Raw genomic sequence first — 20914 nt, 5'->3', positions numbered from 1 at the left:
AAGAGTGTTCAGTCCCTTCCACAACCCTAAGGTGCTATGCATCAAGAGTTTGCTGGGATGGTGGCTCACCTGTCACCACAGCACTCAGGATCTTGGGATCATTAAGAGTTCAAGGCCAGCCTTGGCTACATCGTGAGTTTGGGTTACATAAAGCCCTGACTCAAAAAGTAAGCAAAAACGGGTCTTGGAGGAGACAGCACAGCAAAGTTAAGACACTGGCCACCAACCCGGATGTCGTGAGTTGGATTCGTGATCCTCGCGTGGTGGAGTGTGTGACCACAATCCTGCAAGTCGTTCCCTGACTTCTGCATACATGCCATGGAATGACCCCACCCCACCCCCATAAAGAAACTTAAAAAGAATTAAAATAAACAAAGAAGGAAAAAGAACCCCACCTGACAAACAAAATATTACACCCCCAAGAAAACAAAAACCCAAATTAAAATTTCTTTACTATTTAGAGTACTTATTTGTACAACCAGAGATAAACCAGGGTTAAATACAGATGTTATTTTATGCACACCAAGTGCCCAGTCAGCAATACAAAAGAAACTCAAAGGCGGGCGCCTGGGCTAGCCTTCCCTCTAGAGGTGGGAAGGAGAAGCACAAGGAAGGGCACTTGGGAATTTAGTAGTTCTCAACACTTGGGTTGCGACCTCTTTGGAAAGTCGAACTACGCTTTCACAGGACCATCAGAAAGCACAGATACTTACATTAAGATCCATAACAGTAGCAAAATTACACCTACGAAGTAACAACGAAAATAATGTTATGGTTTGGGCCACCACAACACAGAAACTGTCTTACAGGGCCACCGCATTAGGAAGGCGGAGAGTCAGGGTTCTCAGCTCCGTGGTGCTGTCAATGTTCAATCATGCCTTCTGCACTCGGTCAAAGTGGCAACTTTGGAGAAATCTGGTAGACAGATCCCTGGTGTTTTGTTTAATTGGGCTAAGACACCCCTCTTATCACAACAGCTAAGCAGTTCTCACCCTTCTTCCTCCCTCCCGTCTTTTGTTCTTCTGAGACAAGTCTCACATAGTCCAGGCTATCCTTAACCAGCAGGTATCCAAGGATGGCCACTAGCTCCTGGCCCTCTTGTTTGCACCTGCCAAGTGCTGGGATCACAGGATTTGCCACACAGGCGGCTCTCGCCTTCTTAAACTTAAGAAGCCACGCACTGCCAAGGTTTAAGGGAAGAACTACAGTAAGAACTCACAGAGCAGAATGCCCACTAGACTCACTATCCCGAACTCCATTTCCCAAGCTGCCTTGCTGTTTGGGGGTGGGGCATGTGATCATCTCTGGCCAGTAGGCTGTGAGCAGATGCTCTCTGTTCCCACTCTCTTCAGCTCTGTTCTGCAGCTTGCCTCACGGTGGCACCCTTGTCCCTGGTGAGGAAGTAGAACCTGGGGTCCACACTGGCATCCCACTGGGTGGGTGTATTACTTCAGAACCTTCATCCCAGCGTGACTCACGGTGAGGTGCACCCCACAAGCTGTGTTGGAATACTTCCCTATTCGGTAGGGCTGTCTTACGAAGTGTGACCTTAGGGATGAGGAGTCTAGAGGCAGGCCTTGAAGGATATGAATTCTGGGTCCAGCTTTCTGTTTCCTGATCCCCACAAGATGTGAGAAACTACTGTAGACTTCTGCCTCAGGCTTTACCCACCATGATAGATCGCACCCTTCTAAAGCAGGAGCCAAACTAACCCTTCCTACCTTCTTTCTGTCAGGTATTCTGTCACAGAACCAAGTCGTGATGTCTCCTGGATGCACAGCAGGTCCGGGCTCCTGAAGTCCCTCTGCTTCTATGTAAGCAGAGCAGACCTCCCCGAGAACAGTCTAGGCTCACAGAGGTTACTCCTGGGGAAGGCTCAACTTCTTTTCCCTGTTTGGAGTGTCCAGAGCCCAGCCCCAGTTTGGCAGAGCACAGTTGACACCCTCAATCTTAGCCAGCACCACTCTGCCCAGTGGCACTCTGCTGTTTGCCGTCTTGGGGCTACTCGAGGCAGAGATACCCCTGCTAGCCAGGACTCTTCTTCAGCCCAGAAGGTGTTCAACAATACACCCTTCTATGCCCTTCACCGGTGTGCTGTGGCTTGTAAGGGGTTCCCTAGCAGGCATGTAGAAAATGGTACTTTCTGACAGGCTTCCGGGACTTCCTTTGGGAAGGGGGCTTATGGAGAAAGCCCAGGTGGCTCGAGATCCTTGGTTCCCCTCCCAGTTACCTCTTCTTCCCAATCGTGTACTCACTACCCTGGGAAGCAGCCCTTTGAAGTGAATGGTTAGTTAATGGCTTCTTGTTAAGAATTTGTTTTTGTTTTGCTTTTTCCTCCACTGAGTATGAAGGTAAAGTGCTCATTTTCGAGTGTCGAGACCCAGAACATACATTAAGGACAAGCATCCCATCGACCAGTGCTACCATGTGATCCCGGGAGTCCTGCCCCTTAAAGCTGCTCTCAAAACCCGTTTATACTTCTAGGGTCTCTTCTTGAACCAAAATCAGAGCAAACGACCCACCTTCCTTTTAGCTTGCTAGTCCCCTTTCTCACACAATGCATGGCTCCAGGCCCTCACTGTAGGGCAGTCCTCATGGCCAGGGTTGACTTGCCACTTACCCACTATTTTTGTGCAGATATAACACTGAAAAAAGAAATCAACTGCTGAGTCAGGCGGTGATTACTTATACCTACAACCTCAGAACTCCAGAATCTGGGGTAGGAGAATTGTCCTGAACTTGAGGCCAGTCCAGGCTACAAAGACCTTGCCTCAAACAAAACAAACAAACAAGCAAGACAATAATAATTATCATTGACTGTAGTGAGCACATTTCAATATTGAACTTGGGGGAATTTGCTTTTGACTTGGGCTGACTTCACTTTTCTCTGCATCTGAAAAAAATATAGGGACGGACAGTTTTAAAAGTGCTTAGTCTTAATGTGGATTTCTGGAAGCTGATGTGCCATCCCTTTTTATATACTTGGTCAAAAATGGAATATTAATATTTCATTCTAGTAATAGTGGGGATTGAACCGGGAGCCTCATGGATGCCAGGCAAATACCCTGCCACTGAGCCATAGCCTCAGTCCAATGGAAGTGTCTGGAAACCGCTGGCCTAAATAGAACACACACAGCTCTCCAGACACCTGAGGACATGCTTAGGAGGTCTGCCGTTGACTGTCCCCAGTTATTCTCATGCCACGTGTCCTGTCCAGTGTTATCATTCGCGCTGTGATTCTCTGGTGTGATTCTCTGGTGATTCCCAGAAGTGGCTGTCACATGAGTCCCTCCAAAATCTGACATCAGCAAGTGTTTCAGATTTTTCCCATCCAATTTTAATATGTTCAGTTGCTAAAATGAACATCCTCAAGTTTGAAAATTAGGTAAGAATTTAGAGATCAATAATATGTGTGTACCTTTAAAAAGTACTAATTTTGACTCTTTGGAAGCACCTTTGAGTGGGCTGGGCATTGAACCCAGGGCCTCAGGGATGCCAGGCAAGTGCCCTGCCACTGAGCCACGCCCCCAGGCCCCCCCTCCTGCTTTTAAGGTACCAGTTTTAAAGTCTGGACCTTATTGAGAATGAAGCAATCTACAAACATGACACTGAAGATTCAAGGCTGTATAAAGGGTCTCTTTGCTCCGGATGTTGAGGCAAGCTGGATTCAAAACATATTTAAGATGGAAATCAAGCCGGGCAGGGGGAGAGAAACAGAATCAATAGTTTGGATTTTTGTGATATTTTCCCACACTTTGCATGTGCACACACACACACATACACACAAAGTTATGCTGCCCAGGAATGGTGATGACACACACCTTTGATCCCTACATTTAGGAGGCAGAGGAAGGCAGATCTCTGTGAGTTTGAGGCCAGTCTGGTCTACAGATCACGTTCCAGGACAGCCAGGGCTACACATAGAAACCCTGTCTTGAATCCCCCTACACACACACACACACACACACACATACAAGTTATATTGTACACACAGGCTTTATCTGTAAGTGGTCCTCCTTTCTTCCTCCACTACAATAACTATTTTCTTATTGCAAAAGCTACGTTTTGTTTTATTTCAGCTAATAATGTTTATCCTCAGAATTGTATGTTAAACACACAATAAAAAGTGAATTGCCCCAGGGGCATGTTGAAAGCATAAAATTGGGTATAGTTTGGGAGGGGGATATAAATTTATGAGGAAAAAACAGGGAGGAAATGTAACAATATTAACAAAAAAAAAAAAAAGGCAGTGATCAGGGGGCTGGAGAGATATATTACTCTGCTCGCCTGTTTTTCCCGTTCTCTGTATTATAAGGATTTTGTGACTTTATTTAGTCATGAAAAAATGTAAAACTGTAAAAAGTAAAAGTACAAAAATGTAAAAGGAATAGCACAGGATGGACCTCATTTTTCCTTTACAATTACACGTCCCTGGGGGTTTTAACATCCAGAAGTGACTGACGCGTATTGTCTGAATATGGACAAGGACACACGGGGAGGAAGTCCGAAGGTCACAGGGATTCCGGACTCCTCACCTGGCCACGGCTAACATTTGTATCTTGTGTGAACTAAAGTGAGTCTCCCAGGGCCTGGCAGCATTGCTCTCCACGGCGTCACCAGATGCAGCTAGGTTTTCCAGTTCTCACCACAGTGCTCATTATAGGATATAAAGTCTCCACGGGTCTCTGACTGTTTCCTTCAGACAAAAATCAAACAAAATTAAACAACCAGGTCAAAGGGAACAGACTTTCAAATGACCTTCTTATCCTTTTGAACCATCTGACCAAAAGTCAGCTCGAATTGATACATTGGTGAACAATGAAAGTTCCCTTTAATTCCACCAAAACAGAGGGCAAGGGGCGTTTTTAAACATCTCGGAAGGCAGATGCTGCTTCCGGCTGCTCTTTCTGTCTCCCTTCTGTCCCTTGTGGGACTCCACCCACTTTAAAGGCCAGACACCTGTTGCTCAGTTTAATGACATACAATAGGCCCATTAGTTTGCTATTTTTCTCCTGTTCGGATGAATTTATTCATCCATTTCCCTTTTTCTAAACAATTTTATTTTATGTTTTGAGATATGGTCTCAGCCTTTAGCTCAGACCAGTCTGGAATGCACTCTGTAGCCCAGGTTGGCCTCAAATTCATGGTGGTTCTCTTCTCTGTGGTCCAGCCTGGCCTTGAACTCAGAAATCCGCCTGCCTCTGCCTCTCAAGTGCTGGGATTAAAGGTGTGCACCACCTCTGCCCAGTGAAAAGTGCCTCTTCTACTGAAGAATGCTTCAACTAGGGATTTTTTGTTGTTGCTGGGGTTTTTTTTTGGGGGGGGGTTGTTTTGTTTTTTGTTTGGTTTTGGTTTTGGTTTTGGTTTTGAAGACAGGGTTTCTCTGTCTAGTTCTGGCTGTTCTAGAACTCAATTTGTAGACTAGGTTGGCCTTGAACTCTCAGAGATCCACCTGCCTCTGCTTCCCAAGTGCTGGTATTAAAGGAAGGCCTTTGCCACCACACCTGGCCTCCTTTTCTTTGTTTTTGGTTAACTCTTTACTTGGTGTGAACCATTCTGATGAGCAGTGTGAGCAGTGTGGGGAATTCACTGGACTTTTATTTTCCTGACAAACCAATACTTTCCCATCACGGGGAGTGCTTACTGCTCTATCCTCCCCTGAGTTTGTGATTCTGTTTATCATGTGAATTTTACTCCTAGGAGATTTTTTTTCCTTTCTAGTCTGTCCCCAGGCTTCTCTCTTCTCTAGTCAACACGCCGCCATGCTCAGCACGAGACTCAAATTTCTCTTCTGGCACAGTAGTTCTCATTTTCAAAAAGCATCATGTTATAGTTAAGGATTCATTTGTATAGATGAAATTCAGAACTGGAGGTAGATCCCATGGAGTTATGGAGTTGTGTGTGTGTGTTTTCAATTATTAGCCCTCTAATAAATTATAATGAAGTATCTCTGACTCTTTCATACAGAAGCTGATTAACTTGTTAGCAATTGTTGTCTAAGGAACTTACCGTACTTTGGAATACTCTTTAAAACTATACTTTGGAAGGCATCTCTGATGGAAATGATGAGAAAACTAACTTCAATTTCTGCTTTGTGGGATTGGAGCTCTTGGACAAAGTAGCTCCTCCTGCCGGCCAGCCCTCCGGTACCATCTGATACTTGACTGTGTATGAAATACTTCAGTTTTGCTTTAAATACTGGCAGCAAGAGCTAACGTTCGGGGTTGGGGATTTAGCTCAGTGGTAGAGCGCTTGCCTAGCAAGCGCAAGGCCCTGGGTTCGGTCCTCAGCTCTGTTAAAAAAAAAAAAAAAAAAAAAAAAAGACAAAATAACAAAAAGACCAAAAAAAAACAAGGTAACTGGCACACACAACCTTTTTCATTTTCAAAGACCCCCCCCAGGACATTTTCAGGGCTGGGGGCAATATTTATTATCTGCCCTTTAGGATATCGCAGTATCAAATTGTTTCCAGCCCCGGCAGTAGGGAGGCTCCCGGACAGTAGTCAGATGCGGTGATTGACAGCCCGGTGACAGCAGAGGATGCCGAACGCTCCTCCCTCCTCCTTGAAGCCTGCCCCCAGAGCCCTTCCTCCATTTCCTGGGAACGCCCCTGTGCCAGATCTTTGGTAACTTTTCTCATTTCTTTAAGACCCACGTTTGTGAATTCGGTCCCATCTGTTTGGATTTTGAAAATAAAAGCAGGGTTCGTCTGGGCCCCGCGCGCGACCCAGAGGACGTGCCCCAAGCGACAGGACCCGCCCCACCGACCAGGGAGCGAGAGGTACCAAGGAGGAGGAGCAAGGCTTCCACGGGCTAGCCCCGCCCACGCAGCATCTACCCATGCGCAGTGGCAGTGGGGTGGACTTTTTTTTTTTCTTTCTTTTTTTTTTTCTTTTTTTGGCTTCTTTAGCTTGCCGTCCTTACCCGCCCTGCTCCGCGCGGCATACACGGAAGTGGCTTCTTCAATCTGATAATCCCGGCGTTTGTGGTAGTGTCTCTTCAGGTGGCGATTACTACACAGAATGACAGGAGTGCGAGGGCCCGGGGAGAGCCGAGACACCGCCATGGCCATGGAGCAGGACATATTCGATGCCGTCGTGATGGCGGATGAAAGGTGGGTAGAGAGACCGGGCTCCGCCCCGCCCCGGCAGCTGCTGGGCAGTCCTCAGGGATACCCGCCTTCGCCATCTGCGAGCTGCCACTTTTTCTTGTCCTTTAATTGCCGCACATACGGCGGTATTCATGGATCTGCTGATGGATATGTCGGGCAGGCCCCTTTGGATCCTGAAAAGTCCCCCAGGGAACGCCTGGGCGGGGCGGTGGCCCAGGTCATCTTGGCCTCTCCATGCCGGCTGCTCATTGTGGGTTGGGTACCTCCCCGCGTGACTGCTCAAGCTCGGTTTAGGGAGTCGGGTCCTGGCAGATGCCACCCCACCCCCAATGGAGAGCTGATCACTGCCTCACATGGGCCTTCCAGAGCATTCCTTCAACAGTGCCAGCAGCGAGTTACTGCCAGATTGAGGGTTGAACTCTTAGAGACAATAATACCCATCTACTCAGAGCATCCCAGTGGTGGCATACTCTCTTGATCTTGGGACATTTTCTGTTCCTCTACAGAGGTGTGAGGAATCCTGGGTCCTTGGAGTGTTTTAGAAACAGCTTGAATGGATGACATGTAGGCCCAGCTGCACCTTCCCCCTCTCCTCTATTTTCAAAAGTAGATTCCTAGTGTATTCCAAGCTTGCTTGAGTTTGTGTCTTTACATTTACCTTGTGGGTTCTGGTGCTCTGCTGGGTATGGGTTCATGCAGCCTACTCACAGTTACAGATGATAACCTAGGTTTCTAGGACTGGGGCTGTAGTTTAGTTAGTAGAGTGCTTGCCATCGAATGAAGCCCATATGCATCATGATTTCTCTTGATTGAGATTAGAGGCACACACACCTGTAATCTCAGCATTCAAGAGCTGGAGGCAGGGCTGCATGGTTTGGAGGTCAACCTTTGCGACATAGTGTGATCCTGTCTCAAACATGGGAGCACTGGGCACAGTCATGGGCCAGGGAGTAGGCGAGCTAGACCTTGAACCTGTATTTTGACTTGAGTTTTAAGCTTTTCCTACCACCCAGCCTTTGGGTCCAGTGGGAGCTAGATAACACAAGGCAGGAAGAAGTATCTGGCCTGATGAAGTGTGTTTCTTTTTCACAGATTCCATGGGGAGGGATATCAGGAAGGCTATGAAGAAGGCAGTAGCTTGGGACTTGCTGAAGGAAAGCAGTATGGCGTGTTACATGGAGCCAAAATTGGATCTGAGGTAAGTGGGAGGGCCACCTAGAAGTGACATAGATGAGTGTGGTGGCCCATACCTGTGGTCCTAGCATTCAGGGAATTCTAGGCCAGCTTCAGCTAGATAATGAGATCCTGTCTCAAAAACCAGGCTGGGGAAATGGCTCCACAGCAGAGTGTGCACCAGCATGCATAAGGCTGTGGCTTTGAAACAGTGCCTTGAGGAACAAAAGCACAGAGGCACTGAACCTTTTCCTCAGTGGCTGCTTCCCTTGCTGTTGATGCTGGAGCATCTCACCTTCCCCACTACAAGGCCTTTGGTGTAGATCCATCGCTCAGACAGAAATTCTTAGCACAGAATCACCAGAGTTTGTTATGGGAGCAGCACAGTGCCATCTCGTGTCTTCAGCCAGTTCAGGCCTCACCCAGATGTGTGCCATGTTCACAGTGACATCCCACAGGCCCCACAGCTTTTCTCCCCTTGACTTTGTCCTCTCTTAGCTCCCTCTTCTAGATCACTGACCCTGACTGGCAGAGGAGGTCATGATAGTATCAGATACCTGATGCCACAAAGCAGGTCCCCACATACTTATGGGTCTCTGAAACGACAATCTTTGGCCATGCCACACAGTACCTAGGGTCAGCAGGTAAGCAGCCATGCCAGAAGGGCTCCAGTCTTATCCGAAGGCCTGGCTGGGCTGGCCAGGGATCTAATTGAGATTCTCTGCTCAGGTGTCCTCATGACACGCCAGAACAAGTAGCCAATGAGAGCAAGGCAGAAGCGGCATTGCTTTTTCTAGCCAATCTCAGAAACTAGACTCAGAAGCTGAACACTCTGCTTTTGTCTGTTGTTTATACACAAACCGGGAGCCAGCTACAGCATGGGTATGGAGGCTGGGCATTTCTGATGTTAGCTTGGTGCCTGGCCGCCCCACTGGGGCTTTCAGTGTACAATTTTCATTGCCCCAAACTCACAGCTTCCAGAATGGCTGAAGACGCAATGTAGAAGCCTTCTGCCGAGCCCTGTGCTTTGAGATCTTGGTAATTGGTGTGGTGTAGCCCAGTACTTACTGCCTTCACCCTGGGCTGCTTTTCAATTCACAGATTGGATGCTACCGGGGTTTTGCTCTTGCATGGAAGTGTCTCCTACACAGTGGCGCTGGTGAGAAAGACAGGTGAGGCTGGGGCTCCCTGCCTCCTCTCCCTCCCATCCCCTTTTCCCTCTCAGTCTCTCACCAGCACACTATCTGTGCAATGGCCAGGAGAGCTCTGAGTGTCCTAATGATAGGACTTAGTTATCTTGCATCATTAGTTCCAAATCTCATCTGTGGCACATAGAAAGTAATAATGGCCACCTGGACTGTTGTTACTCAAAGAATAATAAATAAAATGTGCCAGGCGCCCCATAGATAATCAATGAAAACTGGATGATGTCACACCCTGCGGACTACCTTGCTGTCCGTTTCCCACCTGAGATTCTGATACACAGACTGCAATAATGTCAGTGGAATGAGGCCTCAGAAATGCTGGCTCTGCCAGGGGTGGTTGGTGCTGCATGGCTTTAATCATAGCAGAGAGAGGCAGATCTCTGTGAGTTCAAGGATAGCCTGGTCTACATGGCCAGTTCCAGAATAGCAGGACAAAAAAGAAAAAAAGAAAAGAAAAGAAAAAGAAAAACAAAGAAATGTTGGGCCTGTCTGTGGTATATCAACCAGAATGCAGGTTTTTTTGTTTTTGTTTTTGTTTTTTGTTTTTTTTTTGAGATGGGCTCACACTGTGGCTCAGCCTCGCCTCTAATTCACAGGCATCTTTCTGCCTCAGTCTCCTGTGTTCTGGGCTTATAAGCATATAGTACCACAGGCAGTCAGAATTCAACCTGAAACATTCCTTTTTGGCACACACAGCCCCTAGGGAGTGTTACTGCCCCTTGAGCTGTGTTGGCTTTGGTGCCTCTGCCTGCCCTGGCCCTATGAGCTGCCCCATGTGCCCGCTTCCTGAGGCTGGGAGGGACCCTGAAGTGAAAGGTGTATTGTTCTTGTATGCACAAACTTAGGGTGAGGCTGGCATGGTGTAGTCCTCCTGCTGCTGGCCTGGCCTGGCCTAGGAGGGCCGGGAGGAGGGAACCAGCACAGCAGGCTGGGAGGACAGCAGCCCCCTGCCTGTGGGACTCTCCCTTTTCTTTGACACTCTTACAGTGTCTAGGACCCATGCCATATTCAAAAGTAAAAGCAAGGTGCTTGTGGTCAGTTGTGGGCTCGGGGTTCCTCCCTACATGTCCATCATACTGAATCCTGGCTGTCCTGGAACTCATTATGTAGACCAGACTGGCCTCAGATTAAAAGAGATCCTCCTGTCCCTGCCTCTTAAGCGCTGGGATTAGAGGTGTGCACCATCATGCCTGGCTCTCTACTGGTTTCTTTAGTATGAGCAGCTAACAGGCAAGGGGACTTAACTTGGGTACCTTAGGAGTGACTGGGCAGCCTGGTCTCCAGGAATCATGTTGGCTGTTCATGTCACCACTGGGTGGCAGTCACAGCTGGGCCTGGCTGCCATCCTTTCTGTAGAGCTCTCCCTTGCACCAGCCTGCAGTTCCCTAGGTAGAGGAAGATCCACCCGGTGAGGGTCGTTCTGCAGCAAGTGGGGGCTAGCATTGCCTAAGCAGGGAGGCGTGCTTGGCCTGCCCAGTGCTCAGAGGATGCAGTGGAGTGGGGTCTAGAGTCTCCTGGGTGACAGCCCTGCCCCCATGCATCACAGCAGGAAGCTGAAGGTGGTGGAGGCTCTGATCACCCTGCTTCAGGACTTTCCCTATGATGATCCCACTTACGAGACGCTCCATGAAGACCTGGACAGAATCAGAGGGAAGTTCAGACAGGTTCGTGTCTTTAACCTCTCTACAGGATGTGCCTGAGGGGGCTTTGGAGGCCGCGTTGGCACAAGCCCTAGGGTCGTGTGATAGTTGTATTGGGCAGTGTATGCGCAGGTGTAGACCCAGAGGAACTTGTTTCCCTGCTCCTTGTAGAACGACTGAAAGGGGCCTGGGGATGTTGTGGCGACATCGCCTTTGGGATTGTTCTGGGACAGGGAAGCTGATCAGAAGTGCAGGAGGTGTAAGTCATGGTCTCTTGGGTATTTTCAGCTGTGTTCACTGCTCAACGTGCAGCCAGACTTCAAGGTGACTTCAGGAGGCTCTGCACTTGCGTTTTGAGGATCCACAGAAGAGCAGATGTCTGCACATTGTCACAGTCATTAAAGGCAAGCCTGAGAGGCATCCGTTGTTCTGGGGGAAGACCAGTTTGGCCTCGTCCCTGAGGCTCTGCCTGGGTGGCTTGCAGAGGTCTGACCACCCTGCCATCTGCGGGGGCAGCACACTCAAGAGACTGCTTGCCACTGGCCTGAGTGAGTGGTCCTGGGTACGGTTACCCTGAGGGTGGGACTCATAGAGACAGGCTGCTGTGAAATCTGCTCGTGGGAAGCCATGACGGGGTCTTTGCTGTCTGCTGAACCTCTGCTGGCCACGCTTGGGCCCCCTTGGTTCCATTCCACCCTTCTGGCAGCCCCGGGGTGGATACCATGCTGGCTGAGAGGCCATGAGGTAGACCCATCTAGTCTGAGCACCTGGCGGCAGAGCTGGCTCCCACCTCAGCTCCATGCCCTGCAGTACCACATGGTGCCTCTGCCTCCAGCATGTGTTGGCATTGCCCACACCACTGGAGGACCCAGATTCCTGCTGTGGGCACAGGACTCAGGCTCCATTGGGTTTGGTTTGCCTCTGGATGCCCAGTTGAGAAGACAAGGCCAGCCTGATCCTTAGGAAGCTGGAGCTGGTAGCCCTTGTGCTACCCCTAAACAGCTCTGGGATGAGCTCTACACTTTAAAAGGTGGCAGTAGAGCACACGCCTTTAATCCCAGCGCAGAGAGGCAGCAGGCTGATCTCTGAATTTGAGGTCGGCCCAGACTACAGAATGAATTAAAAAACAAACAAACAAAAAGTGGTATTGGGGGAACTACAGGGAACCAAAGCAGGACTACGTGGGGGCCGGCACATGCGTAGGGCTTGCCTCGGCGACACTGTGCCTCCTTTAGCCGCTGCTTGCGTGTCTGTCACCGTATTTACAGGCAGGTATAAGGTGAGCTGGCAGGAGTGGGCTCAGGGCTCTCAGGCATTTCTGTAGAGAGAAGATCTTTGTGTTGTATGGATGCATCACCTGTCAATCATGGCCTGTGGCTTAGGCAGGAAATAGAGGCGGAACATCTGGGAGAGAGAAAGAATTCTGGGATACAGAGGTGGGAGATCTGCCAGGGAAGATGTGAGGAGACGGACACATAGTGCCTGAGCATAGGTAACCAGCCATGTGGCAGAATGCAGGTTAAAATAAATGGTTATCTTTAGTTATGATCTAGTCAGAGCAGATGTCCAAGTTTTGTAAATTTGAGTCTGAATCTGATTTTTGGCAGCATGAGGCTGTAAGGAAGAACTGGGCCTAACGTGTACACATGTCACAGGTGTGGGCACACATGACAGCATGTGTTGACATGCCCTCCTTTGGGTGGCCCAGCTATCCCTACTTCAGTTCCATGTTGTGACAGGGTCACCATGGATGCATGCCACTTAGAGTTTGGGGTTCTCTTTGATTTTAATTTTCTTTTATAGTCACTACATAGTCCAAGCTGGCCACAAAGGGTGATCCTCCTGCTTCAGTCTCCCAAGTGCTGGGATCTTAGGCCTGTGGCCCTAGGACACTGTTTTTAACATCATTTTACAGCATGAGTAGGGGGACCTTTGTGCAGCTGGAGCTGTTCCCTCCTTCCATCAGCAGAGCCAGTGGGGGTGCTGGGGCCGGGGCCTGAGGCTTAGGGCAGCACGCATCCGGCCTCCTGAGCCTGGCAGCTGCCTCTCAGGTCTGCAACGCCGCTCTCCTAGCGGCTCCCAGGATCACGCTTTCTCCAGTGGGCTGCTCGGGGTACTGAGCTCGGAGGGCTGTGGCTGCTGTTATAATCATATTTTCCTTTCCTATTATATTTGGAAAAAAGAATAAATGGTATATTTTAAAGCAGTAGCCTGTCTGGGATCATTTGTTCAGACAGCTGCTGCAGTCCTTCAGTGCCAAGATACTGAGTGTGAAGATGTAGGTTCAGAGATGTGGGCCTGCTGCTCCTGTCATGGTCACACAGGGGTGGGTCAGTCGTTAGCTCCTCTCTAGTCTCTGCCCCTCTCCTCTCCCTTCTTCTCTACCTCCTATCCCCTCACCTGTGCACATCAGGTGTCCGCTCTCTCACCCATCAGCAGAACCATAGCCCTCTGCCTCATAACCTGACATGCCCCTGTACCGGCCTTGACCTCTGCCCTCTTGACCCTTTCTTGAGGTCCCCATCTAATCCCCAGAATGCTTTGGTTACCCCAAAAGGACTTCTAGATCACAGTTGAGACAGACTGCAGGACCATTCTGCATGTGGGCGTGCCCTTCCTCCCACCACTGAGACGGTTGCACTTGCTGTGAAGGGGAGGACATAGGTCGTGAGGAGAAAGCTGTGCTCTCGGTGCTGGTACCACACTGGTACCACACTGGATGCTGGTACCACACTGGTATTACTTGGACTGCCTGCCATAGACAATTGTGGGAGCAGTGGCGAAGCTGCCGCTGAGGGTAGCAGAGTCAGGCACCAGTGGGACCTGAGTCATTGATAATCCCTGAGCTTCTGGCCAGTCTGCTGCCTTCTCAGACCATGTCCTGTGAGCTCTAAGTGTCCCCACTGCCGGTCTGTTTTCTCTCACTCATCCCACCCTGTTCTGTCTGGCAGAGTGACCTTCCTATGACTTTAACTTTGACGTCATCCCTGATGAGCACCACTTTGTCACGTGCTGGAAGCTGGAGGTCTGAGGCAGGGGCTCTCTTTCTGGGCTGGCTCTCCCCGAGTGTTTCCACTCAGCTTCTGCCTGCTTGACAGGCAGCTTGGCACCACTTAGAACCCTCTGGTAGATGCACCTCTGGGCGTGCCTGTGAGGGCCTTTCCAGGGAGGCTTAACTGAGGAGGGGACCTGCCTTGAATGTGCTGTGTCCTGTGAGGTGGGGTCCTGGACTGAAGACAAAGGAGAAGAAGAGCTGAGCTTAGTGCTCACCTCTACTTCCGGGCCATGGATGTCTTGTGACCATCTGCCTCAGGGTCCTGTTGCCGTGCCTCCCACCATAATGATTGCGACCTTATAAACTTTATTCCCTTAAGTTGACTTTTTTATTGTTTTTTGGTTTTGGGTTTTTGTTTTTTGTTGTTTTTGTTTTTGATTTTTTTTTGTTTTTTTTGTTTTTTTGTTTTTTATTTTGTCACAGAAAAGTAACTAAACACACAGGGAGGGCCTTAGGCCTGCAGAGACACTGTATAATCCCAAGCAGGCAAACTGTCTGTGACTGTGAGACTAATTGTAGCCTGAGCCTAAATACAGATTGAAGTTCTGTATAAAGCTAGTGTTAGTGAGGATTTTTTTAAAATATAAAGTTTATCGCCAGGTGGTGGTACATACCTTTAATCCCAGCACTCAGGAGGCAGGGGCAGGCAGATCTCTTGAGTTCAAGGCCTGCCTGGTCTACAGAGAGAGATCCAGGACAGTCGAGCCTGTTAAGTAGAGAAAATTGTATTTTATGTATATACGTTATTTGCTTCCACCTCATGGGGCTGCAGAGTTCAGAAGAGAGCTTTAGATCCCTTAGAACTAGAGTTCCATGTGGTCGTCAGGACCGAAGCTGGGTCGTCTGCAAGAGCATCGTCAAGCCCTCCATTTCCCAGCCCTGCTGGTGCTGACGTCTGGTTGTAGGATGGTAGTGTTGAGACAAGGGAGGCCAAGCACCCAGAAACTTGGGGCTCAGTTCCTCCTTATTTCATATTTACCCCAAACCTTTTCTTCCTCTGCCTCGTAGTAAGATGAGGAAACTGGAAGAAGGGGCCACAGTTCTGTTTGCCAAGCCACTAAGTCTACACATCCAAACTGCAGTCGGCAATGTGGGCTGGCGGAGCGACTGTAGGTGGTCACAGTAAGGGCCAGTTCCCAGCAGGACAAGGCACGATGGCGTGAGAGTGGTTCATGGCAGCTGCTCCAGCCTGGTTTCTCCCTCAATTGAGCTGATGGCATGTCTTGAATCTAGCAGATCCAGGTGTCTTAGTCAGGGTTTCTATTCCTGCACAAACATCATGACCAAGAAGCAAGTTGGGGAGGAAAGGGTTTACTGAGCTTACACTTCCACGTTGCAGTTCATCACTAAAGGAAGTCAGGACTGGAACTCAAGCAGGTCAGGAAGCAGGAGCTGATACAGAGGCCATGGAGGGATGTTTCTTACTGACTTGCTTCCTCTGGCTTGCTCAGCCTGCTCTCTTATAGAACCCAAGAACACCAGCCCAGGGATGGCACCACCTACAAGGGGCCCTCCCCACTTGATCACTAATTGAGAAAATGCCCCACAGCTGGATCTCATGGAGGCACTTCCCCAATTGAAATTCCTTTCTCTGTGATAACTTCAGCCTGTGTCAAGTTGACACACAAAACCAGCCAGTACACCAGGGAGACAGAAATAGCAGTGTTGAAAGGTTGTGGGATGCTCCAGACCACATGTGAGCTCTTTGATAATGGCTGCCACCTTCCGGGAGCCCAGAGGTAAGGAAACACTCAGTTGCCTGTGGAGGTGGCAGGGAGACTTCCTGGTAGGGAAGCTCCCATGTTGGCTTTGGGGTTCCACCTGGAGATGACCAGAGAGTACTGACTAGAAAGACTGCCCCACTGACTCAGTGGCTCCCAGCTTTATGAGCAGACCCAGGAACTGCTGTGTATCTCAGGAAACTGAAGCCATGGGGCTGACAGAGCTAATGAGGTGTGGGACCCCAGAGTGGCCTGGGGCTCTGTGTTGTAGTTCACTCCACCTCCATCTTATGATGCTGTAGAGATGTAGTGTAGGTCGCTGTGGCAACTAGTCACAGAGATAACCACATGTATGGTCCTGGTAAGGGAGGGATGACACCTCTTAGGGGACGGCAGGGTGGGCCCTGGGATTCCAGCAATGGAGATCTTAGGGGATTCTAGAGTATTCAGGAAGCAGAAGGTTGACTAGAAACAGGCCCCTTTTTGTAACTCCCATGAGATCATCATCTGTAGCTGTTTGCGGGGGTGGGGTGGGGAGTGGGGTGGGGGGTGGGGGGACCCCTACATTCTTATAACTCACCACCTAGAAACTCATTGGTTCACCAAAATTAGACTTATACTTTGGTCTGTCACTAGGGTCCCATCTAAGGTGAATAGGGCTTTGCTCACATCTCTTAGAAGTTAGGGTGACCTCAGGTTAGTATTCCAAGTAGGGAAGTCACTCCTTGCCTTTCTGTGGTCAGCTTCCTAGAGGTGCTTCCCACAGGCCCTGGCCACTCCTGGGTTGCAGCTCTGGGATGCACACAGTGTGCTCTGAAAGAGCCACCTGGCTCACATCAGCCGTCTCCCCACATCTTCCCTGCAGGCTTTGCATAAGGCAGGGGTAATGTAGTGCCCAGCTTCTGAAACTGTGGATCCCAGTTCTGTGTGGGGGTCACAAAAACCCAGTGTAGGAGTCACACACACACACACACACACACACAGACAAAACAAAAAAATAAAAACATAAACCAGGACCAGGAAAAGATTTCTGAACAAGCAGTGAGTAAAACAATTAATTAGAAAAAATCAGATGTACTGGGCCTGGTGGCACACATACCTTGAATCCCAGCACTCAGGAGGCAGAGGCAGATGCATCCCCTGGAATTTGAGGCCAGCCTGGTCTATTTAGCCAGGCCACCCAAAGCTACATAGTGAGATCCCATCAAAGAAGGACACTGAATGCATAGTCAAATCTAGGGGTGTTCCTACAGATGCTCACCCTTGCTGTATCCCAAGACTTCACTGCAGTCTCAGTTCTGCACTCTGTACTGCATGGAGTTGTTCCATCTGTGCCAACGCACGGCACCCAAAACCCCGTCAACCCAGACTGGTGGTGTACAGTGTCCGTCTTGTACACAGCTCTGTGCTCTCACGGAGGCATGGCATTTCCTTATAGCAGGTCACGGCTCTAATGTGTTGTAATCTCAGGCCTCAACATGTATCAAATTAGTATAACTATGTTTTGTACTGTATTAGAATGTCTGATTTTTAAAATTGACTATTTTCATAAAAACTTGCTCAGTGAAACTTGTCTCAGGGTTAGGACAGAATTTTCCAACAATCTCTGAACTGACCCAGTGTACACTTTTGCTCTTTGTATTATGTATCCATGTGAAGGGCTACTGTCATCGTTGGCCATTGTAAAATCAAAATGTTCGCCCAGCTCTAAAAAACTAGACTATTCAGCCAAGATTTCTTCTTTGTAAAAATTTTAATTATGTGTGTATGCGTGTTTTACCTGTATATACATCTGTGTACCGTGCATGTGCCTATAAAGGTTTGAATAAGGTGTCAGAGTCCCTGGACTGGTTGTGAGCTGACCGGTGAGTGCTGGGAACCAAACCTGGGTCTTCAGGGAGGGCAGACAATGCTCTTAACTACGGAGCCAGCCTTCAGCCCCCTAAGGGATTCCCTTGACTAGGTTACTTGAGATGGGAACATCTATTCTAGGTGTGTGCGGCATTATGCCCTGGCCTGGGTCCTGGACTATATAAAAAGGAGAGAGTGAGCTGAGCTCTGGTGCTAGTCTTTCTGCTGCCCACTACTGCAGTGTGAGCTGCCACCTCAAGCTCATGTTGTCATGCTTCCCCTGATGGACCTTTACCTGTGGACCAGACACTCCATTCCCCACTGAGGTTACATTTGTCTAGTATTTATCCCAGCGAGTGGGAAACGCACTAAGGCAGGTGTCCAAAAAGGCCCAGGTATTAGAAACTTGGCCTAGCCACTCAGAACAGAACAAGTACAGTAGATGCCCTGAGCCTTGAGCTGGCCACGCGCAGATGGCCCCTAGGGTGGGAGCTCTCAGTTTTAACATGACTCCCAGCTGATATGGGCTACCTCAGTTGTCTCTTGGGGACAAGTCAGAGGCTGAATGGATGCTCCCCTCCAGGCCCAGGGAAGCTCTTCAGTAGAGCATTCTATATTCTCTCTACCCTTCTTGTGTGCCTTGATTAACAATGCCCCCAGATGTGGTCCTCAAGACTTGCAGCCCTGAGCTGCCTGCCCACCATCCCCCACCCCAGGCTATTGTCTGCTGGTCCTATGATGTGGGGCTGGGTGGTAGGGCCCTGCAGGCCAGGGGACTGGGAACAGATTAGAGGTCCTGTGCTTGCTGTGCCCTCTTGCACAACTGTTTGATCAAAGACATTCCTGGGATGACATCCCTGAGCAAGGGAGGCCAGCTCAGCTCAGCTCAGAGCTAAGGGCACTGCATCCCACCAGCACTGTGCTGTGCCCATGTGGGGCCCTTGAATACAGCATGCCCACCTCATGTTAACTAGCCTGTGCACCCCACCCCAGACACACACAGACTGCTCTATCAGCTCAAGTCTAGGTTTGCCTGGCAAGCATACCTGGCAGTGCCAGCTCCCAGCACTGGCCTTACATGGCCTGCATAGCCTTGCCACCAAACACAGAGGCTACGTCCAGTCCTCCAGCCAATAGGCATTGACTGTCTCCTGGGATGTTGTGGCAAGGGCTCTGGGGCGTTCCAGGGAGGACACACAGTCCTACTCTTCTTCCTTGTGTCCCACCCCTGGGAGTCCTCGGCTCCCACTGCTGGCATTTTGTGCACCCCAGCAGCCCAGATCCTCTGTGGGGTTGGTGAAGTTGGCCTGCAGCCCAGGACAAAGTGCAGCAGTTGAGCTGACCCGTGGACAACAGGCTAACTTCTTCACACTTAGTCCTAGGACGTGAGGTCAAGAGGGGAGAGGCCACACAGAGTCACCTGTACAATGCCATGCCAAAGCTCACATTCACTGAGAGTCCTGTAGGACAAGCAGAAAGGGAGGCTGGAGCAGGTCCAGGCAGTGGGGCAACCCAGAATAGGGAGCCAGAGGCAATCCTCCCGGTTCAGGGAGCTGAGGCTCAGAGAGGCCAGGCAGGTTCAAGACCTTGGCTCAGCTGCGAGAGGTGGGGTGCCTCAGCAGGATGGGAGCTGCCTGCAAAAGAGAAGCCCGGCCAGGACACAGGGCAGGGGACCATGGAGCTAGCTGGTAGGGGCAGAGAGAGAACCAGCCACTGAGCTTCTGAGAGGAGATAGCTGGGTGTGCTGGCTCCCCGAATCATTATCTCTGAGGGCCCTCAAAAAGCTATTGTACTATCACCCTAAGAACAGGAGTCTATACACCTCAGCAGGGGATCTACCCTCCAGTGTTATCAGTTAAACTTGAGGGTTAGAGCATGGCGTGCCCAATGGTATCTGGGGTTTCACTGCTGAAACCAAGGAAAGAGGCTTGGATATCAGCCATAGTTGGGCATCACAGACCACTGGATGGAGACAAGCCAGTTGTACCGGAAAGAGATGGCACCGTGGTGTGGGCCCTGAGCAGCTGATGGTGATGCTTGCCCATTCCCCTTGGTGTCCTTCCATGAGCACCCTTGATGGCAGTGGGAGGCAGCAGCAGCCTGCACCTGAGTGGATGGATACTTAGTCCCTTGTTATTTGTGTCTACATTCCTAGGGCCACTCTGCTGCACTTGCTGCGTGTCTGCTTCACCCCAAGCGCATTTCCTTGTGTCCGACCTGAACATGATGAGCTCTCTCCCCAGTGCTTCTAAGAACCAAGGGGAAAGCACTCTTCCACCTCAATGCCCTTTGGCCTTTTCCTGGAATGCTGAAGGCCCCATGCCCATTCTCCTGGACGCCATGTGGCTGTGGGCAGAAGGGGTCTACCGGTTCCTGGGTCACCACCTCTATAACAGGCTCTGATGCTTATTTGGAGCTGAGCTGACAAAAAATACCTCTCTAGACCCTGCCATCAGCACCACTTTGGCCAGGATGAGGACTGCACCTTCATAAGCCTCCGCTGGCTCTGGTGTTCCTTACACCCTCGTGGAGTAGGTTGCCTGGCAGGGTCACTGTGGGGCTCCCTCCCTGTCCCTTTCTGGTTTCATCATTGGGTGACACCCTTCATGCCAGGCGTCATCTACACCCTCCACCTTCCAGAAGGGCAAGGGCCCGCCTGGCACCAAAACAGCCCCAACTGGAGACCCAAAAGCTACCTTGTAGAAGCTGCTGCCCAGAGCAGACCTGGGTCAAACCACCTGTCCCCACCCAGAGGACAGCACCGGAGTCTAGCCAGGCCACTCCGGTCTCCAGGAACTGTGTGAAAGGCCACCTTGGGTCTTGGCCCTAACACTAAGCATCGCTCTCTGGGCGCTTGGCAGCACCTAAGAAATGGTGATTCACCCAGAGCAAACACCCATTTGCGCCAGACGAGGGGCAGTGAACGCGGGTTCTGTTGATCTTCCATCTGCAAATAAGCGGGAGGGTGAGCTGGCAGCGAGCGGCCTGGAGCCGCTTCTGATCAGTGGCCGCCGCTGGCCTCCCTGACGCCAGAGGCTCCCACTCTGCTCTTGGCTGCCACCTGCAACCACCCTTCCCTTTGGGAGTCCCGGGTTGGTGCCAGGGATGCCACCAAACACCCCAGGTGCAGAGGACAGGTTGGCTCCCACTTGGCTATG

General features: G+C 50.2%; 1 protein-coding gene across 3 annotated transcripts; it reads left to right on the top strand.

Annotated features, from left to right (window-relative positions):
• Positions 1–6925: 6925 nt before the first annotated feature.
• Lto1 (LTO1 maturation factor of ABCE1) lies at positions 6926–20905 on the top strand. 3 transcript variants are annotated; one of them, XM_052194454.1, is made up of 5 exons: positions 6926–7114; positions 8204–8309; positions 9386–9456; positions 11039–11153; positions 11418–13335. In XM_052194454.1, the coding sequence occupies exons 1-5, from the start codon at positions 7023–7025 to the stop codon at positions 11484–11486; spliced, it is 453 nt and encodes a 150-aa protein (XP_052050414.1). In that variant the 5' UTR covers positions 6926–7022; the 3' UTR covers positions 11487–13335. The 3 variants fall into 3 exon arrangements, with proteins under 3 accessions (XP_052050414.1, XP_052050405.1, XP_052050422.1); XM_052194445.1 differs by having other exon boundaries at positions 6928–7114; positions 11036–11153; XM_052194462.1 differs by lacking the exons at positions 11039–11153; positions 11418–13335 and adding an exon at positions 19912–20905 and having other exon boundaries at positions 7017–7114.
• The last annotated feature ends 9 nt before the right edge of the window (positions 20906–20914 follow it).

The sequence above is a fragment of the Apodemus sylvaticus genome, chromosome 1, assembly GCF_947179515.1.
Source record: "Apodemus sylvaticus chromosome 1, mApoSyl1.1, whole genome shotgun sequence".
NCBI lineage: Eukaryota > Metazoa > Chordata > Mammalia > Rodentia > Muridae > Apodemus > Apodemus sylvaticus.
This window is presented reverse-complemented; position numbering and strand designations above follow the sequence as displayed.